The following is a 23,075-nucleotide window of genomic DNA, read 5'->3' as shown; positions in this document are numbered from 1 at the left end:
TTTGTTAATAAAAGGAATAATACAGTTACCAAAAAGCAAATACCTGAGATCCAGAGAGGGAGCATAATTAAGTACATACAGATGTTAGTTAAGATGAAAATTTGAAGTATGGTTAACATGACAATTTCAAGAATCAGATTCCTTAGGCCCTTACTCAACTTTTACCTATCACTATTTGTGGTTTTAAGCAGATAATTTAAGCTAATACTGCTATCTTTCTCATACAAGTATTGTGTGAATTAAAGGAGATAATATATTATCAATCATCCAGTCCTATGCTTAATATGAAATAAGTGTTTAAGACTATTAGCTATAGCTAATAACAACTACTACTAACAAATTGCATACTTCATGAAGAATCAGGAGTACACTAAAACAGAGAAAGGAAAATTAAAACTGAAGTTATAAAATTTATTTTTAAAAAACTTATGTGTAGTATAGAGCAGCCTAGTACTCAACACACAGTAACAGTTCAGTGAATGTTAACGATAATACTCCAAATCCAAGTGAGTAGGATCACAAATGATTTTAATTTTCATGTTTATGCTTTTTTATACAACATTACAATTTCTACATGAAATTCTGCCATATTATGTATCAAAATTAGCTAAAACAAACCTATCTTTCACCTTTAAAATACTTAAAAAATACCATAAACAACATTTCGTCATGTACTTTTTTTTATTTTTTAACTTATTTATTTTTAAATATAAATTTATTCATTTTAATTGGAGGCTAATTACTTTACAATATTGTAGTGGTTTTTCCATATATCGTCATGAACTTTATATCATATAAAACTTTCAAAGCACAGGTTCTGGTGTTTGACTGATGAGTTTGAATCCTATCATTTTCTAGCTCCATTAGCTTAACAAGTGACATGAACTCTCTGTGCTTCAAATTCCTCATTTATAAAACTGGAATTACAATGTACACAACTCAAGAAGTTGTTGGAATTAACGATAATACATAAAGCACTTACATTGCTTACTATCTAATAATGTATTGTTATCAGTAGCAACACTCTGATATATTAGCTCCATGTATATAAACAATACCTTCTAAGATTCGAAAATCATTGTCAAGACAACTGGTATCTGAGTCTTATTTCTACTTGATGATTTTATATCACAAAAAGTGTTCACTCTCAATACTGTGGGCCTAGGAGGAAATATGTATCAGCTAAGAGAATATGTGAAAGAAATACTGTAACTTACTATGTCTCTGAAGACAACTGCCCGAAGTCGATTAATATCCATGTCTTGTAAGAGCCTGTCAAAATCTCTCACTGGAGATATACCACCAGTTACAAGGTCCACTGGACTCTATTTAAGACAAAACATATAAACATACATTGCACAGACATTCTAAAAAATAACACACTATTCCATGGGCCCCAGCTTGTTTTCCTCCTCCTCCTCGCTTCTGTTTTTGGGTGTCAGGACGGAGGTGGGGGGTATAGAAGGGAGCCAACAAGCACGTGAAATGCAAACTGACGTGTCTGGAGGGAAAGTATCGTGCACACAAGGAGAGTAAACGTTTGGAAAAGCAGACAAGATGAAGTATAAGCAAATCTTTACTGTATACTCAAACACAAATATTTGAAGGTTATGTCCACAGACTAAAATAACTATTTTAGGACTTCTGTCAGATTTATTTAACTTTATGTTGAAATGAACAAATAAACTTAAGATCTTAACTGTAAAATAAGAGAATGCTTTCTTATTTAATTAATTATTCCGCAGGCTTACCTTCGCAGCAGACTTCCCAGTGGGAATCAGGCTGTGTGCCATTTTCTGGCTTTTTCCTGCTTCGCCTTTACTTCTCAGCTGTGACTGCTGCTGACACTCTAAGCAATTCCTTACTGCCACTGCACACACTGCAATTTATTTTAAGAAAAAACTGTATTTAAGATTATGGGACTGACAAAACCCACCTAAATAAGTTGCATAAGATTTTATTTGAAACAGATCACCTTCAGCAAATTCCTAAAATATCCCTGGGCTTTATCACCCACTGTTTGTTTGCTGACTCTGGTAGCCAATCTATAGGGCCCACTGCTAAAAGAGAATCAGTTCAAGAACCTTAAGAAACACTAGACTGTTTCTTAGATCTCACATAAGTTACCTGAAATAATCTTTTATGGAGGAAAAGATAGGGAAGAAAAAATTTCAAAAGTGAAGGAAAACAAAGTAAATCACATTGCCATCAACTAGTCCTTCTATTATCTTCACTAAAGTACAACAGTTAAACTAGAAACCTGCACGTTTTTCTTAAAATTTTTAGGATTACAGCATGATAGTAATAGGTACTGATAGAGGGTATAGCATTAAAGGGAATATTTATTTATAAGGTCTATCTTTTACTGGCTTTCATTAAAACAGTTCAAAAGGTAGGGGACAAAAAGGAGATTGTGATGAATATACAATCCAAAATTACCTCTCTAAACTTCTCACTTATCAGGCAGTTAACTCAAGTTATTCAGATATTAACTGTGAATTTTAAAGAATTAGGTAATACACAATTGTCTATGAATTGATTCATAGCATGTAATCATCTCCAATCCCAGCCAAATTGGTAGCCCTAAAAGTATTTGTCTCCACAAAAATGGGAGAGCAAATTAGGAACAAAATAGCAAACGTAAGTGATAACTTCAAGTACCAGCTGACTCTCATACAGCTACTACACACGGAATTGAAAAAGGAGAATGTTCAGAAAGGTGCCCAAAGAGAGCCACAGAATTGGAAAAAGAGAAGGAACACAGTGAAGAGGGAGGGAGAGAGAACATGGAATACACCTCTGTGCAGTCTGGGGTCAGGCCCAGCAAAAAACGTTCCAACTACTTTTGTCAGAGGGTTGTACAGCATCAAGTTTGGGTCTGCGTTACAAAGCTAAAAACCACATTTGAGTGCCTAGTGTCAGTCAGTCTCAGCGGCACAGTTTACTCTTACTGTTGCCATCTGACCTCCTCACTTCCAACTTCACAAACACAGGGGTGAGGCGACCAGGGATCAAAACATCTGGACTGCTGTGACCAAGCTCACCAGGTTCTATTAAGTGGTCCTGAACAAGGAGAACATGTGGTGCTGGAGTACACTGAATTATTTCTTTATTTTCTTCTATAGTTATGAAAACAGAGGGAGACAGAGTATTCTCCTAGTTTCTGAATTTAATACTTCTTGAGTATAGAGAAGCATTGCTAGTGTAGGCTTCTACTTTCGATTCTATAAGTGTACTCTTTTCAGGAAGTGGAGAGGCTTAAAAAATGGCACATACAAAGTAATGGGTTCTAAATATTTTAATTATATTATTGATATAAAGTTTAATGGTGTATCCTATAACAGAAAGAACAGCAATACTAGTAAAACTATATTCAAATTCCTACTCTGCCAATTTAGAGCTTCTGAATTTTCATTAAGTTAACTAACTTCTTTTATCTCAAATTTCCTCATGAATAAAAGAAAATACAAATGAATGAATGGGAGAAAACGACTGCTGACTCAATGTGAAAATCAGAAATGACACATAACAATAGTAAATGATAGCTTTTGTTTTGTCATGCTTACCATCTGACTCTTAACTAAGATTTTAAAACAACTCCCTAAAAATAGTATACCAAGTTCTTTAGAGTATCCTGAGTTTAAAAGTACTTTGAATGGTATTTTGAGTGAAAATAATCATTGTACAAAAAAAATCTAAGTACGTCTGAATATCTAAGTGTAGATGTTGTTGCTAAATATGGGAAAATATTTTATTAACTAATTAGACGTTCCACTTTTGATATTATATTTTCATAGGTACCTTATTTCTAATCTGTCTTCACATGGCCATGGTTCCTAAAGATTTTGCTTTCATTTCTTAGTCCCCTTTTCTCCACCTGCTGCTGCTGCTGCTGCTGCTAAGTCTCTTCAGTCGTGTCCAACTCTGTGCGACCCCATAGACGGCAGCCCACCAGGCTCCCCCGACCCTGGGATTCTCCAGGCAAGAACACTGGAGTGGGTTGCCATTTCCTTCTCCAATGCAGGAAAGTGAAAAGTGAAAGTGAAGTCGCTCAGTCGTGTCTGACTCTTAGAGACCCCGCAGACTGCAGCCTACCAGGCTCCTGCATCCATGGGATTTTCCAGGCAAGAGTACTAGAGTGGGATGCCATTGCCTTCTCCGTCTCCACCTACTTCTCTCCATTTAATAAGCAAATAAATCATCAACAAAGTCTCAGTATTTATAACTAGATACAGGAAACATTCTGCATAGAGAAAAATAATTTTTCTTCACCTAAGGAATTTCAGATATCACTTAAAAACTCAAGGAAGAACTGCCTCCAGGAGAAGAGCAGATTTTACCACAACTTATTTTATCACAACTTATTTGGATTAATGGCTACACTTGAACGATGCTAGTTTAGAACCTTGCTACCGAAGTGTGTTTCTAAGAGAAGCAGCATCAACACTACCTGAGAATTACTAGAAGGACAATTTTAGGCCTCATCTCAGACCTATATAAGCTAATCAGCATTTTAACAATATCGTCTGGTGATCCATGTGTACAAATCACATCAAAATTTGAGAAGCACTACTTCAAAGCAAAAGGCGACTGGGGGTTGCAGGGAGTAATGCTGACCAGAATCAACTTTGTAGAATTTTCAAAACATATCCTCCTCCTCGATCCACCCTTATAAGTACTACTATAGCCAATGCATACACAGTCCTTTACTCTTTGGAAAGTAAAAAGTATCATAAGACAAATTGCCTAGCACATATTTTCCCACCAACAGGGGAAAGAAAATATTCAACTTAATATGTCTGTATTAATGAAAATTTAAGTAAATTCCTAAGTAATGGGGTTTAACAGCTCACCTAGTCGGAGACTCTGACGCAAAATTCCTCCAGATGACATATTTTTTTCAGCTTCAATTTCAGTGAAGCCAAGAGAACTTGCAAATATAAGTACATCCACAAGGCTAATTAATCTCTGCAAAAATGTCACTGAGGCTTCTATTGAAAGCCCTTGAGTAGGTTCAATATTCTCCAGCTCATGCTGTAAGGAATAAATTTTGACATTTATATATATATTGATAAAAATCCAATTTTATGAGATACATTTCCCAAATTTCTAAATTTTATAAAAAGTTTGGCTTTTATAAATCTAGTTCAACAGAGGAATTTCCTTATCATTTCCTCTAAAAAAAAAAAAAGCACACATACAGGTGAAACACTGTCGGTCATATTCCTCACTAACTAATTCATCCCTGATAATTAAACATTCTTTAGTGCCATCATTCCTGGGACAGAGTCTGAGGTCCTTTCAAGTAATTATAACAGATTCTGCTGTTTTTGAATTACAGAACCTATGATGTACAGTAACCACCAAATTTAAGTTTTAATCAATATGAACATACAAATCATGTTTTCACACCAATTCTACATAGTAAAGTCCTTACTGTAGCCGATGTAGCAGCTGAAAGCAATGGCAGTATTCCCCCACAAGCCATGACCATATTGTCCATCACTTGAGAGATGAGATGAATTGTGTTGTGTACAAAGATGACATTATCACTGCTATTCACGAAGTCCATAACTGTCTTTGTTGAATGGCTGTCCAAAGATAAATGATGTTTACTCATAATGCTAAAGAAAGGAAATCACATTTGCCTACTTGAGGGAAGGGAGGATAAGAGGGTGCTTTTTTTGCCTCATCTTGAAAGCTGAGGAAATATAATGATGCAGCAGGCATTTTGGGGGGTGTATACTTCCTCAGAATATGTAGACCATTCCATATCAATGGTTACTATCTGTGCTGTTTTTCAGTTCTGAACAATAAATACTATTGATCTCACACTTAATATAAAAGTTGAACTAAATTACCCTAAATTAGGAGCAAAATTTGAAGCAACAAAAACTAAGAGGTAAATGGGGCTACATGTGCTATTAAAAATGAATTTTCTAGTAACATTTTCTTAGATAATGCCATGGAATGTTTTTAAACAGAGTAAGAGTAGAATACAACTAACAATAAACAAATTAGGCACTTTTAAAAATCATAAATCACACAATGGAGGATAATCTAAAATACACAGACTTTTTATAGTAAAAACACATTGGAAAATTAGATATTTTATCTAAATCCTATTTTTTTACTTCTTCTAGAAATAAATGCATTTGGTAGACCTACATTCAGGCAAATTATATGATATAAAATATGTCACAGAAAATCATCAGCAAATATTTTGAAAGAAAAATCTCTGATTTTCAAGTTTTTGTATTCTAATACAATACCTCACTTTTGTAAGAGAATAAACATTAATTCAATAAAACCCTACCACAGAAATAATTTATATCCTACTTTTGAACTAAATGACTACAGTTAACTACAGAATGTTAACTAAATAAATTTCTTTGAAAACAAAGACTAAAATTTATATACATCTTCTATAATAAATAAATGAACAAACCTTCTCCACATCTGTATGTCTGTTTCTATTGAAAATAATAGGTCAGTGAGCAAACGCTGATGCATTTGAGACCATCTGAACTCAGGAATACGGAATATAGACCTGGAATCCCTCCTTTGTCCATTAACTGTGTCGGCTGTTCCTTGCCCGGGCTGCTCCTGTTGCCTTGACATCTAATAGAGAAAGTTAAAAAGAGTAATAAAGTAAGTTCAACTGCAAAAGAAGGCATTAACATCTAATACAGTCTATGCAATTCATCTAACAAATACTCACATTTCAAGACACTAAGAAACCAAATCAGAGAAAAATTATTAATGAATAATAACGATACATTTAAAGCAAAGTTACAAAAAATGCTAAACCAGCACAATTCAGCAGTAACTGGCCTGGAACCATGTTAGTGTTATCACCAGTTAATACAGCATTTTATACATGAATCAAGAAGTTTTGGATTTTCAGTATTGACATAAAAGAAAGGCTGCATCTAGATTATAAATTAGCTAGAATTAAGAAAAAACAAAAATAAAGACAAAAGAATGAAGACCAAACCAATAAAAAAGGAAGAAGGAGAGCAGTAAGAGTTGAATCAAGTGGGAAATGACAACATGGAACCTCAGTGGTTCATGGATCCCTCTGAGATACTGGTCAAGAAGAAAGCTATGCCTCTAAATCTCACAAAGGCTCCTGCCGCTCACAAACAGACCTCATGGAACAATTTTAAACTGCATATTTTGTACATAAAATTATACAAAGCAGGTGGTTCTGCAGGAAGGTAGCAGAAAAACTAATGTCGTAACTACGACTGGGGTCATCAAATAAAGGGTAAAGGGAAAGTATTTCCAATGTTTCCTTTATAAAAGCTAAAAATAGGCTAACAGTGAAACCTGAAAGTAGTAACTTTTAATGATACTGTAGTGAAACTAACAATAAAAGCTGCCATTTAACAAACTTACACTAAAAATCAAACCCTGCTAAAGATAAGAAATAAAATCTTCATATTCACCACATTTATGTAATCGCAAACAGCTTATCAACCAACTTTAAAACAAAATAAAATGTAAGTATATACACTTGTTCTATTTCAACTCAATGCAAATACAGTTCAAGGAAATAATAAGTATAATCACCTCAAGCGCAGGTTGAGGAGGCTGGGACACTTCCATGTTTGTATTGGCTTTCAATTCCAGTCTCTCAGTATCTGTGGCAACACTGGAAACATCCAACTTAGCAATCTTATGCTCAGAAGTAGTAGGAGACTCAAAGATATTCCCATGAGAATCACTATTTAGTTTGGTTTCTCCAGTGGAGTTAGTCTTCTCCCGTTCCTCCAGCGTATGAGCAACGTCCGGATGTACAGCTGCTTGGGAAGCAGTCACATCTGCTAGGGTAGCTGAAGCCCCTGGTGCTGTCATAGGCAAGATTTCAGAATCTTCAGGATCTTGAGTTTCACTGTCAGTTTGTTTCTTATTTACAGCCTCTTCCTCTTGAAATATTAATTTATGGACATTACTAAACACATCCACTCTCTCACTGGCTTCAGAAGCACCTGGAGACAAACTATTGTCCTGGGGCTCTGTGGGGAGACTGGCTTCCTCAACAGGACTACATTCTACCTTCAGTTCTACATAATCATCATCATCTTCTTCCTCTACTATAGACTTATCTAATAATTCTGGCACCTCTGAAGCATCTTCTTCTGAAGGAGAACTGATGGAAGCAGTTACTTCATTGACAGTCACTGTGTCTTTGCCGGTTGTGAAAGAATCAGAGGAAATGGTTGCAGCTTCTGTTATGTCAGAAGATCCTTCTAAATTATCTGCATTAACTGTTTCATTTATCAGTGTTTCTTCTAAAGGGACTTCATCCAGTAACTCCTCATTTTCTGGCCCAGTTGTCCTTTCTTCATTAGATGTAGCAGGAATTTGCAGTTCAGTGTTGGATGCAGATTCTACTGAACTTGTCTGTCCAATACTTGACTTTTCATCACTATTTCTAGTGATATCAGAAGACACAGGAGAATCCTTTGTATCTGATTGTTGGGATCCTACAGAAACATTAACCTCCCTGCTAATGCCAGAGACTGCTTGAACTGGACTTGAAGAACAATGCCCTGTTTCTTCATCAACTTTTCCCTGGTGTTCCCTTAATATACTGGCAAGGTTTTCTTTGTGTATTTCAAAAGTGACCTAGAGGAAAAATATACAAGGAGTCAAAATACACACAAAAAATAAATGAACAGAGCAAACAAAACATAAAATTTAAATGTTCAATTTTTCCAACACATGGTTTATATGATGCAAGAGATAATTTTCCTATAATACCAAATGATAAATAAAAGGTAACAACCACAAAAATCTAAATCATCAAAAAAATTACAGCTAATCAATGCTAACAGGTAGCATGGCATCAATCAATAACAAGAACACAGTTATTTAGATTATATTTTTAAGACATATGTATAGGAAAACAGTACATTATTCTACTAACCTGTATAACTTGTACCAGGATCTAAGTATGAACCATTGGAAAGTGCTCTGTGCACTATGTAATATATTGTTTAAGAAGCAATGAAAACACATTTTCCCATGATTTATTCTCAGCAGAGATCAAAAACATCAGTTATGTTCACTTCATATATGATGCAAATTATATACTTAAATATTATATATAGTATATATTATAGCTCTCTCTGCATTTATTTAGCTATGAAAACAACTTCATACTAAGGTAAAGAATATAAAATTTTAGCAATGAAATAAAAAGATCCAACCATTCCCCAAAGGTCAAACATAATTTTCGAAGCTGAACTGATCACAAATGGTCTGAAAGTTCCAGTTAATTCACCCATGCAATTCATCCATCCACTTGTAGAGCTGTATATAAGCGATTACTATATACTCAACCCTGTGAACATACCCATATCATGCTTATTAGCATTTTGCCCAACTAAATGGAAGAATTTCAAGGTTTAAGTATAAGAGAGAGCGCTGTGATTTTAATGTCAAAGGTTTATGATGTTATTTCATCACATATTATTACATTATAGCCACCACTGGAATCTTCCCTGGTTGCTCAGAGGGTAAAGCTTCTGCCCACAATGCAGGAGACCTGGGTTCGATCCCTGGGTCGGGAAGATCCCCTGGAGAAGGAAACAGCAACCCACTCCAGTACTCTTGCCTGGAAAATCCCATGGATGGAGAAGTCTGGTAGGCTACAGTCCATGCCGTCGCAAAGAGTCGGACATGACTAAGCGACTTCACTTTCACAGCCACCATTATGTGACTGTCACTAGCACGTTTCAATGTGAACATCACCCAAAAAAGTAAATATAATACATGCAGAAGGTTTAGGCATAATTAGAGTTTATCAATGCTAGAAGTGTTTATGTAACCTATATTATTATAATAAGCATAGTAAATTGAACCTTGTAGTCAACAAACCTTTATTGAGCCCTAGTATGGGAGGATGATGGTAGATAAAAAAGAAGAAAAGATGATTTTTCATGCCCAAAGATTCACAGGCCTTTCTGAAGGCCTGTGAATGCAAGTATGTATGCAGGCAGATATAATACAAACAAAACTATAAATAATGCACAATGTACACAGTTCCTTCTATAGCTGTTAACTGGCCTTTACGTATGACAAATACAGTACAGTCTTGCCATAATGGAGTATAGTGAAAGTGTTAGTTGTCAGTCATATCCGACTCTTTGCGACCCCCACGGACTGTAGCCCATCAGGTTCCTCTGTCCATGGGATTCTCCAGGAAGGAATACTGGAGTGGGTTACCATGCCCTCCTTCAGGGAATCTTCCCAACTGAGGGATCAAACCTAGGTCTCCCCATAATGTGGTATACCTAAAAATAAAATGTTTAGGAAATAAATATTTTCCAATTTTGAATATGTGGGAAACTTTTTTGAGTATTTCAAAATGAAATGCTTATATTCAACACTAAAGAGTAAAATGGCATAATAACATTAAAAAATATCAATTTCTTCAATGCCCAGAAGGCTGATATCATCTTTGAACTAAGTTCTTTAATTGATGAATTCCTCATTTATTCATCCGAGAAAAATTTACTGAATTATCTACAGCACGCCAGACACTGTGTGGTGAACAATACAATGTTCATGGTGCCTATGTTTACTGGAATAGGTGAAAGATAAACACACAAACATATAAGATAATGTCAAGTAATAGTAAGACAATTTTAAGAAAAAAGCTGGGGGGTGCAGAATAACTGAAGAAGAAAATCTAGGTGGGAGGTATGCTTTACTAGGGAAACTGGGCAAGGTCTCTGGAGATGTTTGAACAGAGAAAGTGACAAAGAAAGTTACACGAATATCGAAAAAGTTTCAGGCTGAAGGAAAAACAAATGCAAAGGCCTTGGAGCCAAAGTAAGTTTGGTATGTTTCAGGAACAAGAAACCACCAGAGGACTGCAGACGATGAGGTGAGAGATGGAGCCAGTGCTTTACGGTTGCAGAGAACCATAAACTGTGTACCAGACTTTGAATTGTATTCTGCCATACATGCTATAATATCTGTCATGACATATTAATACATAATCATGTGTAACACAACAGTATTATAGAATGAGTTCAGTTTTGAATAATCATGGGTTTGACTTTACTCAAATTGAGGATTTTTAAAATTTTTATTATAAACTGTATCAATAAGTATGAATATATACAATCTACGTGTACGGTTAAAGAGCAATTTTTTAGCCCCACGCGATTTTTATACCCATGGCAAGGAACAGAACATACCTCGCAATTCTACTATGTGCCCATCCTCAATTGTACTCTGAACCTCACCAACTCCCAACAAGAGGAAATCACCATCCTTGTATTTCTATTCATTGTTTCCTACTTTAATAGTTTACTACCTATATAGTAAACATACCTAGAATGTTTAGTTTGAGATACTAAGTAGAGCATAAACCTAGCCAACTAAAAGAAAGACCAACATTCCCAGAGTTAACCAAAGGCTCCCGGAAAAGAAAACTACACAGGACCTGTGTACCCAGCAGGTTCCAGCTTCTCTAAGAGGATACAGAAGACCATTTATGTCTATAGGCAAGGTCATTAGGAAACACCGGGAAATACAAAGGATAAAAGATCTCTGAGGGCTAGTGGGGGCCAGGTAGTGGGTAGTTAGCATAAATAAGGTCCAACAAAAACTCTTATATTTGCCAGTTCTCAGCTTACAATTCTACTCTCAGAGCAGAGCACAACAGATCCCATGTTTGAGGGGTGAAGTGAGAATCTTCAGGTGATGCAGGGAGCAGGACTAGAGAGAACAGCAACTATTCACCACACTGTCAAGACAAGCAGTCATGAGGACATGCGCCCATCTCCTGTGGGAAATTTGTCCTCAGGCTTTAAAAAGATCTTACAAAGGCACCTGGCATTTCAGTAATAACAGCTCCCCCTATAACTGTATCTTAAGTCAAACTATTTCAGTTGAGATGGACTATCACAAGGCTACTACAATGCAGCCACCCTGGGACCTCCCTTCGCTGGAATCCTGGAGATCCCTTCATCTCTCTCCTGTTTCTTATATCCCGTATCTTCTTTGTTCTAGTCTCCCCTTTGGGTGCAGTATATCCTCCACTGTCCGCTTGAAATTTTTAAGACCGAAGGGTAAACTTCCTCTACCTTCACACTTGAAGGTCAGATAAAATCACAGGGTGGAAAACATCTACCTTCAGAATATGGAAGTTATGTCTTGATTGTCTTCTTCTTTCTGTGTTTATTGTTGGGAAGTCTGAGAGGTATTTCTGATTTGTGAACCTTCATATGACTTATTTTTACTTACTTTGTTCTTTTTCGTGAAATTTTACAAAGTCTTCTCTTTGTTCCTAGTGCTTTGCAATTCCCACAACAATTCCTGGTACGGATCTATTTTGACCCATGGTGCTAAATACCCACTGGGCCCTTCCAACCTACTAATGAATATCCTTTGGTTCTGAGAATTTTTCTTGAATAACTTAGTTTATACTCCCGTCCCCTCTCTCTCCCCTGTTCTCACTCCCCGGGATTTCTGTTTTTTGACAATGCACTGATTGGTCTCCTACTCTTCTTACCATTTCTCGATTTTCCATCTGCTTTGTCTTTTGGTTCTATTATCTGGAAAGTGCCTCATCTACCCACTGAACACGTTTTCCACTTTTCCACACGTTTTCACTCTTATGTGACTCTGCACTAGTCACTTCACTTTTCTGCTGCTCATATTTTTCCTAAGAAAGGTAAATACAAACTTCATATTTTAAATTTCTCTGGTGTCAAAAGGGAAAGGAAAGTTCCTCTCTCCCCTGTGGTTTTTCCTATAGAAAACTTGAAGTTGGAAATATTTTCTCTGGTAACTGGAGATGTATTTAAACCTTTTTAAAAGATAATAAGCCTCTTGCTAGTTTTGTATCCCTAGGATGTCTTTCCTGAGGGCATTGGAGCCATTCCTTTCAAACACATCAAGCATGATGGTGCCCTGTCTCTATAAGAATTTAAGCCTATGTGCTTGCCTCCAAGATGTAACCTCCAGTTTGTCAAAAATACATAAGAATTTATTTTTTTTAATAAAAATAAGAAAATGTATGTAATGGATTATATCCAGCCATATAAAAGAATGAAATTTATTTTTTTCCTTTGTAATCTCCTTGGTGGATTGCATATGATATACACACATCATATTCTAATGTAATGCTTTTTTTTTTAGTAATAATAACGTTACATTCTTTTCTACAGGGAAGCCTGGCATGCTGCAGTCCATGGGGTCGCAAAGAGTCAGACATGACTTAGCAACTGAACAACAACAACAACAAATTCTCCTCTGCATTTTAAGGAGAGGATATTTTTGCATTGGCAAGAGGTTTTACTGTTAACTGCTTCCTTAACAGTACAGTAATAGTAACACATTATTAGCATATACTCATTGAAAGATTGAATGAGTTTTTGTATGTAAAATGCTTAAAATGATACAATATACAAAATAATCTATGTATGTGCTTAACATTATTACAACTATCATTAATTTTCAATAGGTGCTGTGGTGGTTCTTTGTCTATTATTAACATCAAACAGAATAGGATTCAGTTCTGGTTTCATGTCTTAGAATCTCATTTGTCCGAGGATGTTAGCTGCTTTTCTTCCATCTTCTTTCTTCTTCTTTATATCATGTTTTCTCTGAACTGCCTTTTATCTGCTTTGTTTCTATCTCCTGAGTGAGATGCTTTCCTTAACTTTCTTGTATAACTTGGTTCTTTCCTCAGATTAACACAAGGCGGGGCTAAAGCCCAAGAGGTTAAAAAGCTTTTTAACTTTTTACAAAGTACAGTAATCAACTTTTACCTCTACCACAGAATGATCTGGGCGGGGCCTAGGACAAGAAGGGACACAGACAACCCAAAGCCGCGCCCTCGGGTCCTGCCTGCAAGGTAATGGTCTGGTGCCTGTATTTTAGGAACCACGTGGGGAGCAGGGGATGGAAGTGTTACCTTTGCATTCAACACACAGTCTCTTAATCACCCTTCCCATTTGCTAATATAAACAAGACGGGTGATCCTCTGTGTTACCCTCCCTAAAAGTGTGGCAGAATAGGTTGGGGTTGTTTTCCAATAGCATAGAGTAGGGGAAAGTATCAAGATGTCAAAATCAAAGTTCTACTTAATCTTTTTAATGGTTTTTGCTTGCAGCACTGCCGCTGCTAAGTCGCTTCAGTCGTGTCCGACTCTGCGAGACTCCAGAGACGGCAGCCCACCAGGCTCCCCATCCCTGGGATTCTCCAGGCAAGAACACTGGAGCGGGTTGCCATTTCCTTCTCCAATGCATGAAAGTGAAAAGTGAAAGTGAAGTCGCTCAGTCGTGTCCGACAGCACATACAAGCAGTAATCTTAAGCTTCAAACAGTTGAGGGAGCCAGTTCTGAGAAATGTGAGACTTTTTTTTTTTTTTTTTAATGAAAATGAAGTTGATTTTTGGCTTCCCCATACTAAGCTTATGACTTACTTACCCCAAACCTAAATTAATACAACTTACCCAGCTGATCCATAGACTCTAAACTTGACTGTTATTTACCACACTCCTCTTCCCTCTATTCTGGGTATTTTTGTATTTTTGCAAAATCCTTTCATGGCATGTTTATGTTGCGTTTCAACACAAAATGCATTAAATGTTAGTGGTTTAACTTGCCAGCTTAACTCAATTAACAAACTGAGACACTGTATAGTAAGGATAAATTTTCACCCTACGTTAAGACCAACAGCTACACTCCTAAGGTGAGGAGGAACTGCTATCCCCTAGTTCAACTGCTACAAAAGAAACTTAACAGTAAAAAACCGCCATCCATTTCAAAACAAGTATGTGCCTATACTAAAGAGCACCGTTTTGAAGAATAAATAAAACAGATTTGAGACTAAAAAGTTAGAACCTACATTACTTCCACTATAAAACTCATTCAGTATGTTAAAACAGTATGGAAAAATTTCAAATTGTTATGATTATACTTGTTCAATATATTTTTACAAAGAATGTTAGTCATCATCTTAAAATGGTATACAACAGGAATTTAATAGACATTTCAAGAACTTAATATCTGATCTATGTGATCACATCTAACTACTATATATATATATATATATATTTTTTTTTTTAATTTGGTAATAGAATACAAATGGACTTCCCAGGTGGCACAGTAGTAAAGAATCCACCTGACAATGCAGGAGGCACAAGACATGGGTTTTCAATCCCTGGGTCAGGAAGATACCCTGGAGTAGGAAATGGCAACCCGCTCCAGTACTCTTTCCTGGAGAATCCCATGGAAAGAGGAGCCTGGCGGGCTATAGGCTATGGGGTTGCAAAGAGTCAGACATGACTACGTGACTGAGCATACAGCAAATACAGCATAATAGGATAAAAACTTAATAGAAAAAAATAAATGAAAAAGAGTCCTGAAAAAAATCATTCACTTTTATGTTAATGCTTTTATTAAGATTACTAACATTGTAGTAACAGGGAAACAAAACTTTCATAATACCTGCAGCCCACTGCAGTGCTCTATGCAGCGACGTTCCTTGCAAGTTCATAAACAACTTGAAGAATTCCTCTTGGATTCCCATGTCCCCTTCAGAGCCAATAGAAGATACATATTTTTGCTATCACAAACTCTCTCTTAAAGAGAGACTTTTCATGTTGCTCTGAACAGTATTCACTTAAGTTACAACTTCCCATGACTGTCTTTCAATCACTTGCTAAGAGACTGTTCATTCTAAAGGTGAAACACAATACGTATGTCTCTGTAATGTAGTTCTTTCTCACATTCTAACTGTATTCATGCTGAGGACAGAAACTTTGAACTGGCCATTTGAAAGATAGGTTAACAAATAACATTTAGTATTAAATTTTCAAGCACAAGGAGATGGTTCCTATAATACACATTGCAATTCAACACAAAGTACAGTTTCATAAAGGTATACTTAATGTGCCACAGGAATGTATTTTCTTTTGTGATAAACAGACTTGTAGTCAAATCTGTTCTAAAACAGTGCTTTATCTTCCCTAAGCAAAGCAACTTGTTTATTCTTTTTTTTTGCAAATATGAATATTAGAAATGCATTTTAAATTTTTGAAGTTGATTTTTAAACCTTTTAATTTACTCCAGTAGTTGAAAACCTAAATGGCAACTGAGTAATTATCACTGTTGTTATCTTTTTTGATACTGTTTTCCTAAAAGTATTTGTGACTGATAATTCCTAATTAATTACCAGATATTGTTCTAAATTACTTCACTAAAAGACTAGTCATTAATCTTCCCAATCATTTGATAGCTAATCTATAGCTGTTTGCCATGTTTGGAAATCACTACTGTAAGCTACTAGTTAAAGACACTCATGCTGCTGCTGCTAAGTTGCTTCAGTCGTGTCCGACTCTGTGTGACCCCACACACAGCAGCCCACCAGGCTCCCCCGTCCCTGGGATCCAGGCAAAAACAGTGGAGTGGGTTGCCATTTCCTTCTCCAATGCATGAAAGTGAAATGTGAAAGGGAAGTCGCTCAGTTATGTCCGACTCTTCTCTGAAATACACTCATGAGCTAATAACTATAATGTTTCTTTAGCCATTACTTTCAACTTAATAGACACTCAAATTTACTAATTAGGAGATAAAAGATGAATGCAATATATTAAGAGATCAGCATTACTAACCTATGTATTAAAAAATTTTACCTATAAAATTTAGGTTGTTTTAAACATTAACAATGTTTAGGAATTAGCTTTCTTTTTGTAAGCAAATTCATCCTTTTTATTGGATGTTATTTTCCTTTGGAATAACAGCTGTATATGATATGTTAACTTCTTAAGTTACCAACCTTTCCACAGCTGATAAATAAGACACATTTTTCTTCAAAAACAGCTGAATCTTCCCATATGGGATATTAGGAAGCATAGCTCAAAATGATCATAACCACACAACAGGAAATCTTTTATAGAGACTCTGATGCAACAGCTTACAACAATAATGGCATTAAGACATAATAATTATAAGCAAATTTTAAGTATTTATAAGCTTATAGCAAGAAGAGATAAGAAAGCCTTCTTCAGTGATCAATGCAAAGAAATAGAGGAAAACAACAGAATGGGGAAGACTAGAGATCTCTTCAAGAAAATCAGAGATACCAAAGGAACATTTCATGCAAAGATGGGCTCAATAAAGGACAGAAATGGTATGGACCTAACAGAAGCAGAAGATATTAAGCAGAGGTGGCAAGAATACACAGAAGAACTGTACAAAAAAGATCTTCATGACCAAGATAATCACGATGGTGTGATCACTGACCTAGAGCCAGACATCCTGGAATGTGAAGTCAAGTGGGCCTTAGAAAGCATCACTATGAACAAAGCTAGTGGAGATGATGGAATTCCAGTTGAGCTATTCCAAATCCTGAAAGATGATGCTGTGAAAGTGCTGCACTCAATATGCCAGCAAATTTGGAAAACTCAGCAGTGGCCACAGGACTGGAAAAAGTCAGTTTTCATTCCAATCCCAAAGAAAGGCAATGCCAAAGAATGCTCAAACTACTGCACAATTGCACTCATCTCACACGCTAGTAAAGTAATGCTCAAAATTCTCCAAGCCAGGCTTCAGCAATATGTGAACCGCGAACTTCCTGATGTTCAAGCTGGTTTTAGAAAAGGCAGAGGAATCAGACATCAAATTGCCAACATTCGCTGGATCATGGAAAAAGCAAGAGAGTTCCAGAAAAACATCTATTTCTGCTTTACTGACTATGCCAAAGCCTTTGACTGTGTGGATCACAATAAACTCTGGAAAATTCTGAAAGAGATGGGAATACCAGACCATCTGACCTGCCTCTTGAGAAATTTGTATGCAGGTCAGGAAGCAACAGTTAGAACTGGACATGGAACAACAGACTGGTTCCAAATAGGAAAAGGAGTACGTCAAGGCTGTATATTGTCACCCTGTTTATTTAACTTATATGCAGAGTACATCATGAGAAACGCTGGATGAAAGAAACACAAGCTGGAATCAAGATTGCCGGGAGAATTATCAATAACCTCAGATATGCAGATGACACCACCCTTATGGCAGAAAGTGAAGAGGAACTAAAAAGCCTCTTGATGAAAGTGAAAGTGGAGAGTGAAAAAGTTGGCTTAAAGCTCAACATTCAGAAAACGAAGATCATGGCATCCGGTCCCATCACTTCATGGGAAATAGATGGGGAAACAGTGGAAACAGTGTCAGACTTTATTTTTCTGGGCTCCAAAATCACTGCAGATGGTGACTGCAGCCATGAAATTAAAAGACGCTTACTCCTTGGAAGGAAAGTAATGACCAACCTAGATAGCATATTCAAAAGCAGAGACATTACTTTGCCAACAAAGGTCCGTCTAGTCAAGGCTTTGGTTTTTCCTGTGGTCATGTATGGATGTGACAGTTGGACTGTGAAGAAGGCTGAGCGCCGAAGAATTGATGCTTTTGAACTGTGGTGTTGGAGAAGACTCTTGAGAGTCCCTTGGACTGCAAGGAGATCCAACCAGTCCACTCTGAAGGAGATCAGCCCTGGGATTTCCTTGGAAGGAATGATGCTGAAGCTGAACCTCCAATACTTTGGCCACCTCATGCGAAGAGCTGACTCATTGGAAAAGACCCTGACGCTGGGAGGGATTGGGGGCAGGAGGAGAAGGGGACGACAGAGGATGAGATGGCTGGATGGCATCACTGACTCGATGGACGTGAGTCTCAGTGAACTCCGGGAGTTGGTGTTGGACAGGGAGGCCTGGTGTGCTGCGATTCATGGGGTCGCAAAAAGTCGGACACGACTGAGCGACTGATCTGATCTGATAAGTTTATACATATTTACTGATCTATTTTATGCAAAATATCCTGGTTAAAAATCTAAATATTCTGGTCAAACCTAAGAGTTTAAATGCTACCCTAATAACAACCTGATTAGAGGGATATCAAGTATAAAGCCTAACCCATTCTAAGAAAACCACCTAAAAGAATTAGTTACCAAAACATTATATGTTCAATAACAAAGAGAAACAATTCTGTGAGGAAAACAAGTCACGTATATAATAAGCACTAATACTCACCGTGTAATACACTCAAAACTTTTTTTAAGTAGGTAGTATATTTTAATGGAGTTCACAACACACTATCCCAAAATATGGAACACCGGCACACTATTTTTTAAGATGAAGGAATTTCAGAAACAGTGTGTATAAGAAAGATGCTGCCCTCTTCATCCTCCCCTGAAGCAGGTTATAAGGACTCTCAATCACTCCCTTGTCCCTGAAGCTTCTTATGTGAGAGGTAGGTAAAACCCAAAGGAAAAAGCGCACCCTCATCTCAACAACAGAGGGATGCCGAGAAGAATCCGAATGGACAGTCCCTGACCGTTTTCCCGCAGTGCACTGTCCTTATACACTTTGCCCTCCCATGTTTATCCAAGATTTTCCACCCTTCGTCAAATCTAATATAAAAATGCTCAGACTTCACTGTTTCTTTGGGTCTTCACCTCCTCATGAAAACACCCACTTGGTGTAAAATATATTAAATAAATTCATATGCTTTTCTCTTGATAATCTCTGTTAATTTTCAGGTCCAGTCAGGAATCTTAAGAGAGTCAAGGAAGAATTTCTCCTCTACAATTCACATGATTCCAATATAAAAGAGTAGACAGCCTAGAAATCTCCTTCTCACCACTGGTCCTCACCTGCACAATTCCCCAAAAGTCAGGCAATCAGTTATTAATTTCTTATGTATCTTTCCAGAGTACTTTTGTGCATATATAGACAAATACAAATGCTCACTTGCCCACCTGTTTTACTCACTAATATCCACTACACACCCTGTTTCACACTTTCTTTTGTCACTTAATATACACTGGTGAACTCTCTTACTTTGCAGTCCGTTACAATGAATAGGTTCAGAATCTTTTCATAAATCTAAAGTACTTTTTACTCAGTTTTCCATGGGTTGTTTGATCATGCCTTTTGTCCATCTTCCTATTAGGCTGTTGTTCCCTCTCTATTTCTAGGAGAAGTTTATATAAAAGGAATGCTATCTTTGATCTGGTCCTAAATAGTTTTCTCAATTTGTCGTCTGCCTTTCTGACTTTGCCTACGGTATTATTTGTTTTTTGGTCACAAAGCATTTTGCATGTTTTAATGTAGTTAAAAAAAATTAGTCTTTTTTTCTTTAATGGTTCTAGATTCTAAGTCATACTGAGAAAATTCTTACACAAAAGTTTACAGAAGAATTACGTCTTCTGTACTTTTATGCTTCCTCCCTCCATCTGCATCACTGTCCATTTAATTGATCCATATGTTAAATTTCATCATATTCCAACTTTTTTCCTCTATTGTCCCAACATTATTCATGGATAGTTTAAAGTTTTGCCTGGTGATTTGAGACATATCCTGTACAATATACTAAATACTTATATGGAATTTTGTTTATTTCTGGACTTTCTCTTCTAATCCCCTGGTCAGCCCATCTCTTCATGTGTCAATAATGCATCTTTTAAATTACTGACACCTAGTCATGTAACTTAGTCCTCTGTAGACTTAGTTCCTTCTAGTTGCTCTTTTTACAGAATCTTTCTGGATATTTTTACTTGTTTATTTTGTTTTACTGTTCCTTAATAATTACCTTCCTCTGTTTTTTCCCCTCCAAAAGAAAAATGGTTAATTGGCATTTCCTTGGGATTTCATTAGCTTTATAAAACAACCTAAAGAAATTTCTTTAAAACCTAAAGAAAAGCTATTATAACTTTATGATGTTGAATCTTCCTATTCTAGGAATTACATTTTTCTATTTGTTCATGCCTTCTGTGTGCCCTCTGGTAATGCTTTAAAAATTTCAAGTAATTCAAAGTAAAATTTAGATACTACTGGCAGTATACGGAAAACACACAACTGTGCCTAGAAACACCTGGAGGTACCAAGAAGGGGCTGACATTTAAGTTTGGCCCTCATTAATGATTACTTATTTGCAAGAAAGAGAAGAGCAAGATTAAGAGCAAGGGGAGACATCGTGCAGAAGAAATTTAAGAAGATGTGTGTAAGAAATGATGTGTAAGAAAGATGGTGAAAGAAAATTCAAGATACTGAGTTATCTGGTAAAGCAACAAGATTAAAGCATTTCTGGGAGTGATGAGCAATAAAAATAGTAAGTAAGTATATCAACCGTAAGGAGGTATTGAACTACAAAGGCTTTGTGAATCATGAGAAAGAAGGAAAATTTTATCATACACGTAAGGGTAAGCTTTATTTATTCACTGTTTTAAAAGGCAACTGTGTGTTTTACACAGACAAATTAAAAAATTATTTTCAAATGGAATTGACTTGTAAATCTTACTATTCTGTTCACAGAAAGCTTAAAATAAGCCCACTACAAAAAAAACAAAAGAATAAATAACAAAAAATTGAACATACCTATATAAAAACTGCCAAGGAAGCAGAAACAACAAATTTAAAAGCAGTACAACTGTATTTTTGTTTGTATTGACAAAGACTCTCTCCTTAACCAAACTTTATTAAGGTTCCTCTGAACCCCTGTCTCAACTAGGCCCTATGTCCTTGCCAGACATTTGAGCAGTTCCTCACTTCCCACTGTTCATGGATGATATCTAATCAGCCTGGCCTGCCTTCAGCAAAAGTCCTGTTAAAGTCTGGTTAACTAGAATCTGGCCACCCAGATGGCTCCTCTTCTTTATTTTCCATTCACTGAAGACCTTCCTCCCTTCTACTCTGCTCCTTAGCTATAAAACCGAGACTTCTCCTTGCATTCAGAGTTGAGCTGACCTCTATACTCAGGATTTTTCTCCCTATTACAAGAGTTCCTGAATAAAATCTGATTTTACTGCTTTAACTATTACTGACTCTGGATCTTTTCAACTACATGTATGTGTGCATGTCTGTGTATATTTTAAATTAATTTCAATATATTTAAAAAAAATTATTTCCACCAATTTTTCTGAACAGAGTTTTTGAGAAACCCATAATATGAAAAGCAAATTAATTCACTCAGTTATTTCTTCCTAGAATTTTAATTGGTCTAATATTCAGATGTTACATAAAAGTTGCAACTTTTGGTCTAAAGTTCACCATCTTAAGCATGCAATACTAGTAAACATAAAAAGAAGCCTCACTCTTTCATAAAATGACTTTTGAACAACACTTTCTTATTAACACCAAGTGAGGATGCAATTTAAAGAGAAACTTTCCAAACAATCAGTATCCTCTTAATCTCTATAAATATCATACTAACACATGGAAAACATTCTTAATTAACTTAACATCTAACATTCTTTAATTAATTTAAAAGAAATTTACTTAAAGAAATTTTCTTCCCTTCAACTGCCTTAAAGTATGAAAATTTTCATCTAATCAATAATTGTTCCCCATTCCACACCATGCCTGAAAACATACACGTAATAAATACTAAATTAAGCTCATTTTAGTGTGCAATACCATATATGGTTTAAAATACTTGCATAATAGTTGAGATACACAGGATGCTTCTTATTTACTGATTTAAGCATCTGGCAAATATTGAGACAATCTTCAAAGCAACCCTAAACAGACAGGTAGTATAACCCTCATTTTAGATGAAGACAGGAAGCACAGTGACATAAAATAATATCACAATAATTTACTAACGGCTGATTCGTGCAAATATATAGCAGAACCAACACAGTATTATAAAGCCATTATCCTCCAATTAAAAGTAAATAAAGTTAAATTTTAAAAATTCATCTTGACCAATTTTATTTTCTTAAGAACAGTCTAGACAAGCACTCCCAGGTAAAGTTAGAATACAAATCGATACACAATTTTTTACATAGCAACTTAGCAATATCTTTTTAAAACATGCAAACTCCTTCTGGCATTTTAGGAATTCATTCTACAAAATAAGACATATATATATATATGTGTGTGTATGTATGTATGTGTGTATATATATATAATGTAGGAGCAGATTCATCACTGCTCAAAGACAAAGGAAAATTAAACCACAGTGCAATACACTGTAATACAACTCAACAGATTTTTAAAAATCACCTCCACCAGTTTTTCCAAATAAAATCTGGAGAAGGCCAGAACA

At 36.1% G+C, this 23,075-nt stretch overlaps 1 protein-coding gene across 10 annotated transcripts in view; it reads right to left on the bottom strand.

The window, feature by feature from the left end:
* The window catches only part of LRBA (LPS responsive beige-like anchor protein), a 758,928-nt gene that overhangs the window by 578,673 nt on the left and 157,180 nt on the right, over nucleotides 1–23,075 (bottom strand). For all 10 annotated transcript variants that reach the window (XM_086346372.1, XM_086346374.1, XM_086346378.1 and 7 more), the window contains exons 22-27: nucleotides 7,576–8,634; nucleotides 6,449–6,621; nucleotides 5,438–5,591; nucleotides 4,854–5,034; nucleotides 1,752–1,879; nucleotides 1,218–1,325 (exon numbers count right to left, since the gene is read on the bottom strand). In XM_086346372.1, the coding sequence (XP_086202498.1) occupies nucleotides 1,218–1,325; nucleotides 1,752–1,879; nucleotides 4,854–5,034; nucleotides 5,438–5,591; nucleotides 6,449–6,621; nucleotides 7,576–8,634 (1,803 nt within the window). The remainder of the gene's footprint in view (nucleotides 1–1,217; nucleotides 1,326–1,751; nucleotides 1,880–4,853; nucleotides 5,035–5,437; nucleotides 5,592–6,448; nucleotides 6,622–7,575; nucleotides 8,635–23,075) is intronic.

The sequence above is a fragment of the Bos grunniens genome, chromosome 17, assembly GCF_055505025.1.
Source record: "Bos grunniens cultivar Pamir isolate PY7600 chromosome 17, Bosgru_T2T1.0, whole genome shotgun sequence".
In the NCBI taxonomy this organism is placed as follows: domain Eukaryota; kingdom Metazoa; phylum Chordata; class Mammalia; order Artiodactyla; family Bovidae; genus Bos; species Bos grunniens.
This window is presented reverse-complemented; position numbering and strand designations above follow the sequence as displayed.